This window comes from Triturus cristatus, chromosome 11, assembly GCF_964204655.1.
Source record: "Triturus cristatus chromosome 11, aTriCri1.1, whole genome shotgun sequence".
NCBI classification, from domain to species: domain Eukaryota; kingdom Metazoa; phylum Chordata; class Amphibia; order Caudata; family Salamandridae; genus Triturus; species Triturus cristatus.
The window spans coordinates 169,881,402-169,895,599 of NC_140594.1; the positions used below are offsets into that span (position 1 = coordinate 169,881,402).

A 14,198-nucleotide genomic window follows, 5' to 3' on the forward strand; every position below is an offset into this window, starting at 1 on the left:
CAATCCACTACCCTATTTCTCATCCTGTCCCTCTAACAATATCTTTAATCTACATATACTTATCTCCTTTATGCATCTATATACATTCAATGTACTTATGGATCTATATATTTATCACTTTCTTCTAATTTGATATTTCCAATGCACTACCCTATTTCTCAGCCTATACTTCTCTCAATATATCTTCTAGCCCAACTTTCTGACTTATCTCACACTACTTTCTACTACTCTTTCTAATGTGCTACCCTATCTCTCACCCTATACATCGATCAATATATCCTCCACATCCACTCTCTCATTTATCCCAAACCCCATACCACTTCTGTGATCCCCAAAATAACCCTTTCTAGACTCTCTCTTACTCTACCCCTCCTTGCGTCATCTGACACCTCTTTTACTATACCAATCCCCCAAACCTCTCTAAACTCTTTCCTCTGACTCTTCCCCTCCAAAACCCTTTTACTCATCCAAAAGCCTCCTCCTACTGCTATGACCTAAAAAAAGAAAGAAAAATATAAACAAATCCTTCACTCCCCTATTCCGCCACTATCCTTTTCAATCAAAATAACAGACTAACATGTTCACTTCTCAAATTCCATATTCCACTATACTAACTCACCACTAATCCTTAATGGGTTCCAGAGTAAAGCGTTTCAACACCCCATCAGGGTTACAAGCGCTATATAAATGCAAACCTTTTTTCCCTTTTCTATCCCTCCCCAACCCTTCTCAATCGAAAAACACTGATCCTTTATGGGTTCCGGAGTAGTGTGCTACTCACCAGAAAAGCGCTTCAACACCCATCAGGGGTAACAAGTGCTATATAAATGCAAACCTTTTTTCCTCTTCTATCCTTATACTGTCCTTCCGAATCCAAATAACTGACTAACCTATCCAGCACTTAAAATTTACTTGCATGTTTCACTGTACTAATTCAACACTAATCCTCTATGGGTCCCGGAGTAGCGTGCTACTCGCCGAAAAAAGCGGTTCGACCCCTCTTCAGGGGTAGTAAGCGTTATACAAATGCAATTACAATACAATACAACTGCAATAGTATCGTTGTCTTTTATTTTTTCACTGTGCTTTTTTAATGTAAGAACTGATGCTTTGTCCAATATGTGCCAGCAGAGTGCGCTGTTTGATAGCTGGTGGCTTCAGCGTCTGCTCCAGGTTAAAAGTGCAGCATTGTCCTAATTCATCAGTGCAAACCTCAATTTTTCCCAAGAGACCTACCAGAGACAGTGTGTAACTCAAACGGTCTTGTTTCTTTGTGTTTGCCACTTCCTAAAAGCCACACGTTTCGTATCCATGGCAAAAAAGCTTTGCACAAATGCCAAGTAATTTTTGGCTAATGTAGCGTGGAATGGAACAAATAAATGGTATTTACATCTGTGGAAACAAGAAACGTAACTTTTTTCAACGCCAATTTTGCTGTTAATTTAATAAGTGGCTAAATGTAACTTCATTCACTTTTCAAATGTGAAATATAGAACTGCGTTTGTGGCTACAATGAGTTTATTTCGTTTTTTTTAATATTGTAAAATATTGTCTCAACACGGGATGTGTAAATGACTTGGAATTCTTTCTTAAAATCTTTGACTGTGCAATCTTTTTAAGCCAAACATGTGTTGCACATAGCTTTACGGTTCTTCTTTGCAGTTTGGCCGCGGTGCAGAAGTTTCTGTGATCTACACACGCGGCAAAAATGGTGCAAATACGTTTGCCTCGTTCTTTTGCCACAGCGCAGAATTTCATTGACCTTGTTGTCCATGGTTCGTTCAGACATTTGAAAGCTGGCTGAATATAGATGCAGAGTTTGAAAGCCAAAATGAAACCTTTTCAGGGTCAGCAGTCTCGTTTGTTTCCACCCCTGCAGGAGTACGTTTCGCCAGGGCCTGGTTGTCGGGAGTAAGCCTGTCATTCACCCAGTGCTGCACTGGCTGCTTCAGCGGACCAATGAGCTGAAAAAGAGAGCGTATCTGGCACGCTTTCTCGTCAAACTGGAGGTCCCCGCGGAGTTCCTTCAAGACGATGTTGTGGCTGACACAAGCAAGCAGGTATTGTACCCTTGCGTGGATTTCTATCAGATCTTATATTGTAAGATGCACCTACTTTTAGTCGTAGATACACCTACTTTTAGTCGTGATAGTTCTTCTTGTCCAAAGAATCAGAAAAGAGCGTTCGATAGGCGTAAGTGAATTTATATAGTGTGCCTTTTAGAAATGCGTTAATATCTTCTTGGAGAAATGAACATTCCTAGAAAGTAGCAGCAAGCGCGCAATGCCCATTGGACTCAAAGGGCTTCAGCCTAGGGTGACCAACTGGCATTGGTGCAAATTCAGGACGGTGAGTATAAAAATTCAGGACAAAGGGTCAAAATTCAGGACACAAATTCAGGACAAAACTTCAGGACAATAGATAAGTTTTACAGACACATCAGAGGAGGTTGAGCAATAGTATATAAGTAAGCCCACATATTCAACCATTTGCAAACCTAGCCATCATGTATCCTTCCATCTATCATTTCACTCATCCATCCTTTCTCTCATCCATCCATCATCCATCCACCCTTTCACCCTATCCATCTGTACACTCATCCATCCACTCTTCTTCCCATCCATCCAGCCATTTACCCTTTCACCCATCCAGCAATCCTTTCACTTACTCATCTATCCACCCAGTCACTCATCCTTCCACCCATCCACCCTTTCAGTCATCCATCCATCCATCCATCCATCCTCCCTTTCTCTCTCCATCAACCCTTTCACTTAGCCATCCTTCCTTCCATCCATCCACCCATTTTTTTTGTCAAACCATTTTTATTGCAGGACCAAGTACAGCTTACAGCAACCAGGATGCATGTCAATAATGCAGGTTTCCCATCCTCCCCTTAATCATTAATCCGTGTAGTATACACAGCCGTACTGCCCACATCCCAGAGGCCGGGCGGCGTCATATAGAAACATGGCACATTAATACGAAACTGTCAGGAGCATACTTCCGGTGAAGAACCCCGCTGCCCGCTTTTGATCGCTGTCCCTCTGCTCCCCTAACTACCTACAGAACTTACAACCTACTTTCAGCAAACCTTAAACTTGGAAACTCCCCCTCCACCCACCCCTCCCTAGTGCCCTCCCGATTGCGCCTGGTCAGGAACATATAGCATGTGTGGCGGGTAACAGGAAAAATGGAGTAATCCCTAATCGTGCGTGCTTGGCAGGGGGGCCAGTGGTACGACTTCGTCCGCTGCTTCCTCAGAGTTCTCACCCTCCTCCCCACTGGCTGGGCTATCTCGCAGGGCCTGCACCATCACCTCCCATACCATTGCCGCCGCCTGAGCCCGGTCGTCCGGTTTTCGGTGAGCTAGTTGGTATCTGAGTGTGCTCTCGCTAGCCGCCCATTTGAGAAATTCATTGAGCCATCGCCGGTGTGTAGGCCCCGCCTTCGACTTCCACCCTTTCGTCACCTCTCGCTTAGCTAGGAGAAGGCCCATGTCTATAAACTTGCTGGACATTTTATTCTTGGGCGTGTGCGGGAACCAGTGGAGTATACAAACGGCCGCGTCGTATTGTAGGTCCCTATCTGCTACGTCATTCAACGTGTCGCCGACCCCCTCCCAGTACTCCCGCAGGTTTGGGCAGGTCCTCAGCATGTGGACCAGGTCCGCTCCCACTCTATTACATCTAGGGCACGCAGCTTCCGCGGCTCCAAAATATTTCCTAATTTTTCCTGGGGTAAGGTATGCCCTATGGAGCACATAAAAATGTATCAATTGGAATCGCGCATTTCTCGTGCTTTTTCTGGCTCTGCGCACCAATTGCGCCCAAGTGGTGTCAGGGATGTCCACCTGCAGATCCAGCTCCCACTTGTTTTTTAATGCAGTTAGGGGCTGGAGTGTCTCCCTCACCATCCGCGAGTAAAGGCACGTCACTGCCTTAAAGGTGCCAGCCGACATCATCGTATATTGGCACACCTGTGTCGTTGTAGGTTCAACTAGGCCCTCGCCCCAGTGCGCCTGTATAGCCCTCGCCACCGCCGCATGCAAGAGGTAATCCCCTCTCGGGAGGTCGTAGCGATCCCGCAGAGTCTGGAACGGGGACAGCACACCATCGTCATACAGGTCCCCCAACATCTGCAGGCCCGCCTCCTCCCATAACTGCAGCCTCGACCAATCACCCCCATGAGGGAGTGCCGTCACCATGCCCAGTGGGATTTCGGGCGCATATGGGTGTCTGACTCCAGCTCTCCTCTGCGAGCTATTCCAGCATAGACGGAAGGTACGCTCTTCTTGGGTCAGATCCCCAGGTGCCAGCCTCTGCTGGAGGGCGATGTAAGCTAGGACATGGCGGGGAGTTCCAGCGTCCCTCTCACTCTCCGGGCCACGGTATACTCTCGCTATTTCCTGCGTGAAAGACTGCAGCTGCGCGGCCAAGTAGTAGAGCTCGAAGTTTGGGACCGCCAGACCCCCGTCGTCCTTTGGACGGGTCAGCGTCGTGAGCGCTACTCTGCGTCTGCCCGAACCCCACAGGAAGGATATTATTAGAGACCTGAGGTGTTTAAAAATCGCTCCAGGCACCCACACTGGAAGGGTCCGGAAGAAATATAGCAAGCGGGGCAAGGCGATCATCTTCAGTAGGGATATGCGGCCCGCCACTGACAGTGGCAGGGTAGCCCAGAAAGACATGCACCCCTGTAGGGCCCGCTTCCATCCATCCACCCATCTACTAATCCACTCATGAATCCATCCATTGACCCTATCACTCATCCATCCTTTCTCTCATCCATCTATCCTTTCACTTCTTCACTCATCTATTCATCCTTTTGTCCTTCTACCCTACCTTTCACTCACTCATCCATCCTTACATCCACCCTTTCACTCATCCGTCCATCCATTCACCCTTGCACTTATCAATTCATCAATCCATCCATCATTTCACTCATCCATCCACTCACTCATCATCCACCTTTTCACTCATCCATCCTTTCACTCATCCATCCACCCTTTTACCCATCCAGCTACCCTTCCATACATACATCCAGCTATTTACCTTTTCTCTCTTCCATCCTTCCACTCACTCATCAATCCATCCATCCTTCCTCTCTCATTCTCCATCTATTCAATCTTTCATTCATCCCTTCACCCTTTCACTAATTCATCCAGCCATCCACCCATCCCTTCACTTACTCACTCGCCCACCTTTTCATATTAATTTTGAGCTGAGCCTTTTTGAGAAGAGGCCCATCAAGAACTTCACCCTCGCTGCAGGAGCCATTCCAGGACTGGGGCAGAAGCCACCCAGGGCGGAGACAGGATCCACCACATGGGGGACAGGAGCCATCACAGGCGGGGGGGGAGGGGGGACAGGAGCCACCACATGGGGGGACAGGAGGTTGTTTCACCCCTTCTAACAGCCCCTGCAGCTCCACTCTGCCTATTGCTTAAAGATTCAGCCCCCCCCCCCCAAATCAGCTCCACTCTGCCTATTGCTTAAAGATTCAGCTCCACTCTGCCTATTGCTTAAAGATTCAGCCCCCCCCGAACATTTTTCTTAGCGGTGCTTCACAAGCATCTGGACTTCCAGAGCCCCTTCCGGTGCTTCACAAGCATCTGGACTACCAGAGCCCCTTCCGGTGCGTCACAAGCGTCTGGACTACCAGAGCCCCTTCCAGTGCTTCACAAGCGTCTGGACTACCAGAGCCCCTTCCGGTGCGTCACAAGCGTCTGCACTACCAGAGCCCCTTCCGGTGCGTCACAAGCGTCTGGACTACCAGAGCCCCTTCTGGTGCTTCACAAGCGTCTGGACTACCAGAGCCCCTTCCGGTGCCTCACAAGCGTCTGGCCTACTAGAGCCCCTTCTGGTGCTTCACAATTATCTGGACTACCAGAGCCCATTCCGGTGCTTCACAAGCATCTTCACAAGACACCGAATCTTTGTGGCTCCAGAAGCCAGGACCGCTACCTGCCCTGGATGGCAACAGTGCTCTTTTTGTTGTACTTACCTGGTTTGATACTGGAATTGAAAAGAATATTCAACTTTTAGCTCTAGTTCAACTGAGCATGTAGGATTTGCTTTTCTGGTGCCACACGTGTTTTAATATGAAAAACGTAACTTTAATTTTGGGCTGAAAGTGGACTATTTGCTCATTTTGTAGGCTAGTCATTTTTAGGTCTCGCTGTGCCCAGCGCATGCGCTGGCTCGGAGAGACATTTTGGAGGTGAGTTTTCAAAGTGCTGCTGGCTGGCCTAGCGCTTGCGTTCACGCAAGCGTGCACGCGCGAACCGCTAGCCTTCAGCAGCACTTTGAAAACTCGTGCTTTAGCACGTCATCGCGATCGTGATCACTTTCGCTTTCAGAGCGATCGCGATGACTTTCGCTTTTACGGCCGCGCTGCGTTACTTTTACTGCCGAGCGGCCGGCCAATGCTTGTTAAATATCTGAATTATTCATCACGTCAACATATGGCACATGCATAACTCACGGACAACAGCACAGAGATTCTGGAGCGGAAGCCAAGAGTCCACGCCCTTTGTTTACGGTAGATTTGCGCACTTTGCTAAGACATGCTGCATTACTTGTGCTCACTTCCATGGCTCTCGGGTTAAAGAGGAGGCCTCCACACCCTGCTGCAGAGGATCCCACGTGCATGCCAGAGGGCCAGCCCTGCCTCGGCAGCAGTTCGGCGCGAGGAGCCCATCCAGGCTGTGCGCGCGGCCTTGCACGTGCCCTCATCACCACGCCGCTCTGCAAGGTTTGTAGCAAAAATCGCAGGCCTAGTTTCCGCTGATACTTTGCAATCTTGTGACTTCACCTGCGACGCCTATACTTGGCGTTCGTGGGCAGACAGAAATGACCAGGCAATAGGTGATAAAAAGAACTTTACTCACGGATTTGAATGTTCAGATAGAGCTTTCCTTTGAAAAAAGAAAAAGACTTTATGAAGTATTTAGCATAATAGTACACTTAAAACTATGCCCTTCAAAAAAACGGAGGGTCCAAGAACCTTACAGGTCAGAGATTGAACCCTAAATGTTATTATAGCTCCCCCACACTAGGCGCTAGAAACAGTTTAACAGTAAGCTCCGTGGCATAGTGTATGATTGAGTGTCCCGATCTATTTGTCTTTTTCTTTTTTTTAAAGTTATCACGCTTCTTCAGGTGACAACGTAAAAATACATTACATACAAAAACAAACTGGCTTTTGCAACATAGATCAGTCAGTGCATAACTTTGAAATCAGGTTGATTGACAATACATCTGTTTTAGTGGGCGGGCAAGAACATAGGTCCGTGTACCTACATCCCCCTGTCTTTGTTCAAACAATCAATCTATACCACCCCTTTCCTCCATCCCGCCACTCGCCTATTCTGTATTAGCCTCCACCAGTCTACAGCTAGAAGCCAACCTCCCCCAACCATGACCATTAGTTCGTCCAAATTAACATAGGGAATGGGGTTGAGGAGCAGCATCAAAGTAAATTACATGAACTACTGGGTCGACCAGACAGAGCCAATTATGAATGAAACAAAAGTAATGCTGGTAACATCCTCACAGTAAACACGAATAGATGGTTTACAATGAAACACGATTGGTAATATTGACTTCTGCTGTCTGCACAGGCAAGGCCCAGGTTAGCGTTAAACATTTTCTGGCTTAAATTCCCTGTCCAAAGAAGAAAGGGAGTTACCCCTTTGTATTTATAGGGACGAGGTATTTAAGTAAACACAAGACAAAAATTCCCAGAACAAAGCAATTATGCTAAGAAAAGAGACTTATTAGGTCCTTGAAGTAAGGAATCTCATTGGGTAGAGCTCTTTTTACCCCTATGACCATCTATCAATGACTCTTATTAGTAATGACACAGTACAATCTATGATTTTAAACAACATACTATAGATACAATAATGATTAAAACATCAGTTTATTATGTGGAACAAATAGATACAAAATTATGTATTCAATAAAATACTATATGTGGCCTTCCTCCCACTAAAGGTTACAATCTAATAGTAAAACAACAGGAATTAAAAGGATAAATTAAAAAACAGTTGACGCGGCGTTTTGGTGTTTAGTTCAGTATTTCCACCTTCTTCAGGACAAAGAGTTTTCATAAAATCTTAATTGTGCAACAAATTATGATTGTTCAATTGCACAATCTGTTTGAAGCATCTTTTTCAACACCTTTATATTCTCAATATTGAAATCCGGACATCCGTTGACGCAGGGAGGCAGCATCCATTCGCACAGAATTTAAATATGGTACGATGAGAAGTACATACCCACGAAAAATTTCAAAATTATAAAGTGCCTGCACTGCCATTTGAATAGAATCCTCTATATCAAGGATTTGAGAACGATAACAGGTCTCCGTCCTAAATTGAAATACGGTGGCGTCAACGGGTACTGAGATAAGTGACCAGATTATCAGAGAACACCATACATTGAGAATATAAAGTTGTTGAAAAAGATGCTTCAAACAGATTATGCAATTGAACTATCATAATTTGTCGCACAATTAAGATTTTATGAAAACTCTTTGTCCTGAAGAAGGTGGAAATACTGAACTAAACACCGAAACGCCACGTCGACTGTTTTTTAATTTATCCTTTTAATTCCTGTTGTTTTACTATTAGATTGTAACCTTCAGTGGGAGGAAGGCCACATATAGTATTTTATTGAATACATAATTTTGTATCTATTTGTTCCACATAATAAACTGATGTTTTAATCATTATTGTATCTATAGTATGTTGTTTAAAATCGTAGATTGTACTGTGTCATTACTAATAAGAGTCATTGATAGATGGTCATAGGGGTAAAAAGAGCTCTACCCAATGAGATTCATTACTTCAAGGACCTAATAAGTCTCTTTTCTTAGCATAATTGCTTAAATTCCCTGTCTCCACGTTAATTAACTCTGACCTGGGATTGGCAGCCTCCTCCTAATGCGCCTCCTCATCATTCTGGGTCTTGTCTGTAAGAGCTTAGCACTCAACGCCTGGCTTGGCTGCTGTTATGTGGCATGCGGTGTTGCTGTTTCTAAACCTGGCTTTTTCCTTTGTTCCTTGTCGGCCAAGACAAGCAAGAGCTTTGGTAATAAAACTCTCCTGCGAGCAATTTACAGGCTGAACTCTGGGAAATGCTGCTCTAGCCATTTCAGCATCCCTTCTCTTCCAGGACGGTACTTACACGCGAACACCGACTTTGAGTTATCTGGTTTATACTTACAAACAGGGCCTCAAGTGGGCCGGGTCTTGCCAGTGCTCAGCACTGGCAGTTCTTAAAAGCAGGTGCCGAGATGGGTCCCAATCGGGCTCTCCATTTTTACCCTCACCCTTAGGTAGGAAAATAATATCTTAACTCTGCAGCAGTACCACAGCTCAAAGACTTTGGTGTAACTTCAAAGAGAATCGTTTTAGTTCTTTCACAGTCTCATCATTTCAGAACTGAAGCATTTTCAATAATATGTACAACAAAGCCATAGTCGTTGCTTATTTATTATATGCAACTAACAACCATTGACAAAGCCGATAGCTCTGGCTTGTTGTAGGTGTAATTTTACCTGTATTATATATCTGGATGCAATGACAGCAGAAAAATACCAGTGGTGCGGCACACTATGCTAAGCACAGATTTTTAGCATACGTGTTTTTAAGCAACGCCCTAAAACTACTGCAGACTACCAGTGTTCCTTTCAAACCCCAAGGTAGCACTCACCTGCCAACAGGTTTTTATCCCTGGAAGGGCGGTTCCCTCATTAAAGTATAGTGTAGGATCTCCCCTGCCAGTTTTAATTCTTTATTTCATACCCCACCACTTCATATCTTGAATCACCTCACCTGCACTCATTATACAGCAGCCTCTTAGAAGATCTCCGCCAAAGTGATCCTTTGGGGGACCCGTAGGACATTGCAGTGCCGGCCCGACGAGGAGCACCGCCCTATGATGAAGCATGACATCCTCTAGGGGATGTAAGGGCACCGTAAACAGTCCAGCTGACTGTCCCTATCTAGTACTCTGACCCAGGCACTCTCCACCTTTTGAGAGACCGTGCCATCCTCTCTATCCTTCATAGGAACATTAGCCCCTTGTTTAATAGGGTTGTTCAGTTGTACAAAATGTCTTCTTAAAATAACAAAAAAAGGTAACAAAAAAAGGCTTATGACAGTTCTTTATAATAACTTTTCAACATGGTGCACAGCAGCCATAATGCTCTACAATGCAGCTTAATAACATTTGCAAAGCTAATAGCTCTGCCTAAACACTTATAAGGTCCCAAAGGCGAGATCTATTGGCTATGCCAATGCTTGTTAATGGTGTAAGTGAACATAAGAGAAAGAAGTCGGTAGTAACAGAGTTCTCCACATTCATCATGAACTTCACTTCTTCACTGTTTCCTCGTTCTTTTATGTCACTGCAGTTCCTGCGAGTGATGTAGCGCTTCGACGCCTCGTCAGGGGTGGTAAGCGCTATATAAATGCAATTATAGTACAGTAGAATTTGTGTTCTCCGACGATGTTGGTCTTTTTATGAACTTTCATTGCTTTCCTAGCCCACGAGAGTTATGTTGCTTTGTCTTCTTTTTGTTGAGAACTATAAGCATCTGTGATGTGTTTAGGTAGCTGAGAATGATTACAGAAAGGGGTCTGGAGAACTATAAACATGTAGGTGGGACCTCTACCCTTTGTGGAAAAAATATGGTATTGGGCACTGTAGAACCTAGCGTGGGACTGCATTACACTCAGGAAGATGTATTTAAAAAGCGAGAACAACAATTTTAAAATGCCATATTTTGTGAACCTTTTACTGTATGAATAAGATTATACAACAGAACACATGCCTAGACTGACTTCATCTTTTACATTTTACAGTATGAGGAATTGATGGAAGGCTTCAAAAACCTGCACAAGGAGTGTGAACAACTGAAGGCCTCTGGATTGTCTACTGCAGAAATCAGAAGGGTACATACATGAGTGACATACTGGCTTGTCTTCTTTCCATTTTCCAATCAGCCTAAATGGTTTGGTCAGCCCCTTCACTTACCAGCCTCCTTTCCCCAAGAGCCAACAGGGTCGGCCTTTGGCTATGTCACATACACCGAGGGTGAAGGACCTCACATTCACCACTTTCCCCAAAACCAGTTTGCAAGGCCCTCAATTGTGGCCTTTACTCAAAGGCCCTGGCCGCTACCAGGTCCTTGCTCAGTGCCCCTTCCTTTGTAATCAGGTGGGTAAGGATTTTGGCCTTTTAACATCTTTAAAATCTTTGTAATGGATACATATTGAATTGGAAAATAAATGGGGAGTAAAAAATAAAGGAGCAAAAGAGCAGGACCCTGAGTGAAAATGTTGGTTCTTTATCAATATGTTTTTGATTTGAGTGTGGAAAAGACGAGAAGCTATCTCTAGGTAGGTTTTATTGGGACAGAAGCAGGAAAAAGGAGCAGCAGCAGCAAGTCCAAACTATCTCCTAAGAGCTCCAACCAACTCTACCCTCAAAAGACAACTCTTTAGAACACCAGATGTTTCTGAACCATACATGATAACATTCCATAGGCCAGCTGCTGGGCACAATACCACAGTATCCATTTGTAATTCTGAAAATTGAAATAAGTGACTTGCCTACCATCCTTAAAAAATGTATCAAATCCTTTTGCTTAGGAAAATGTAATGGTTCTTTAAAAAGATGTATATTTCTGTCTCCGCACCCAGATCATCGTAGATTTCTCCATTCCCTTTGAGAGGATATGGTGTAAAACTGCACACACCTCATCTTTGGTCTGTCGTCAATGCCTTGTTTTTTTGCACCAGGCCCTACTCTTAGACAGCACCTCTTTTGACAAGTTCAAGAATAGAATCCTGACAAGCCCTATTATAAAATTTGATGTTTTTGTGTAGTGCATTTGCACCATCTAGCATTAGTGTGCTTTACAATTTTAACAATGCATAGAATATATGTTTATTAACATGTTAGCAATAACAATATCATGGTGCTGAGGTTGGCGAAGGGGTGGAGAAAAATGTGTTACGATAATGGGAAACTAACAAGGTGTCACAATATTCCGAACCCCTCCAAAAAGTGCTGCTGTGGTCAGATTTCCCCCTGGTGAAAGGACTTAGTGCTCAGATGTACGACGGATTTTTGCATGCACAAATGGGTCTTAGACTCGTTTGCCCATGCAAAAAACAAGTGGAACATGTACTAACCCTATTTTGCGAGTCGCTAATTAAATAGCACTAAGAAACGGGATGTACTTTAAATGTTTGTTTCTAAAACCCAAGTCTAGAGCATAAAATATGCATGGCAAACACACAGAATGCGAAAATAAATGCATCAATACATGGCCTGGCCAGCAAAAACTATATGAACATTCCTGACATGTTTAGCAAGTTCCTAACGTCCTAACACCCGTTAGTTACTATTTTTTTTAACATACTTTATTGATGACTTTAACAATTCTGAAATGTAATAGTCATTCTACAGAGACAGTCTTTTGCTTTTATATTAATAGCATTATACATGATACTTATAATGACTACATGTGTCATTTCTTGAACAAAAAAGTCGAAGACCGTGATCTCCAATAGCGTCGTGAACATCAAAACAATAGGATCTAACAATATAGAACCCTTTAGTTACTTCTAAGTACTATGCTAAATTTTAGCAAATGTTGCAAGCCTATAAATTGCGTTCCTTAAGATGGATTGAACAACAGATCTTCCCTCTATTTAAAATAGCTGTTTAGCTATTCTCTATCTCAGCTTTTGCCCGGGAATGATAAGAATTGCCCCTTTCCGCACTGCTCCAGGAGCCACCTCCGTGGAGGCTGGTTGTCACTGCAAATCGGTGTGACTTCCTTACCTTCAGGAGACTCCTCAAGACCTGGCTCTTCGAACAGTAGCAGCGTCCCCCCTCCCCTAGCGCCTTGAGACCCTCACGGGTATGTAGTGCGCTTTATAAATGCTATGATTGATTGATTGATTGATTGACCTCTGACGTGAGGGTCCTAGCGCAAAGACACTCTAACTTATGGTAAGACACTTGGGTTTTATAGTATCTAATTGCCATATCATATATTTATTAAATAAAAGAGTACTTGCAGACACTAAAGCATCAACAAGACTAAACATGTATAATGATGAATGAATCATCTCGATTTACATGTGGATTATATGCTCCTATCATTAAGACAATAAAAATACATCAGCTTCCACAGTCCGTGTCCATGATGTAATGGCAGGGTCTGTAGCAAAAACAGTAACATATAACAGCCTAGATAGGAGGCAGACATAATACTAAAATCTGTGTGTCTAAAACTTCACACTTTTTACTAAAAGAGATAAAAGAATATGCAAGCAGCTGCAGAATAAATACATAGATTAGGACTTGTCGCAGTATTCATGTCAAAGAAGGTTAGTAAGGTGGAGGAATTAGTATTGACTGAGAGAATTACAGGATAAAAGAAGATCGGGTCAAGCAGCCATTGGATAAAACTTACTTTAAGTGTTTTGTGAAAAGGAAAGTGTTTAATCCCCGTCCGAAGGAGTGAAAGTCCAATTACTGTCTCAGGTGGGTGGTGAGAGCGTTCCAGAAACTACTCGCTGGTCTTGTGAAGGGTCTATATTGTGTGCTTGTCTTGTTTTAATTTTGGGGGTTTCCATTAGTAGGGTAATGTTTCTTCTTAAGTCTCTGGAGCCCCTATAGTGTGTCGAAAGGTTTGGCTGGCAGTCCGGTCTTAATTCACAAAGCTATTTGTCAGATATGTGGCCAATTTGAATTTTATTCGGGCTTCCAGTGGAAGTCCGTGAAAAATCGCGTAACACTGGTGTAATGTGGTGGCATTTATTTTTGTCTCCGATTGATCTCGCTTGAGTGTGTGGAGTGCTGCTTTCATAGGAGCAATGTGGCTAGTCGGGGGGTCAAGATAAGTTTGAGTTGCTATAATGAATTCTACAGAAGATTAGGCCAGGTGTTGTGGTTTGTAGTTGATTGAGGGAGAAACGTTTTTATTTTCTTGAGTGCCTGTAAATGCTAGTTCTCTGATTGTGCAGTTTTGCCAATGTGTTGATTCAGAAATAAATTGGCACTGATAAAGAAAGCCTAGTGACTTAACAGGGATGATTGGAAAACTGATTGTCTTAAACTTGTGTTGTACGATTACTTGAAAAGCAGAAAACAGTTATTAGCCCAATACTA

General features: G+C 43.9%; 1 protein-coding gene across 2 annotated transcripts in view; it reads left to right on the forward strand.

Moving 5' to 3' along the window:
• The window catches only part of IFT81 (intraflagellar transport 81), an 872,384-nt gene that overhangs the window by 92,475 nt on the left and 765,711 nt on the right, over positions 1-14,198 (forward strand). For both annotated transcript variants that reach the window (XM_085633362.1, XM_085633363.1), the window contains exons 4-5: positions 1,880-2,060; positions 10,874-10,963. In XM_085633362.1, coding sequence (XP_085489488.1) covers positions 1,880-2,060; positions 10,874-10,963 — 271 coding nt within the window. The remainder of the gene's footprint in view (positions 1-1,879; positions 2,061-10,873; positions 10,964-14,198) is intronic.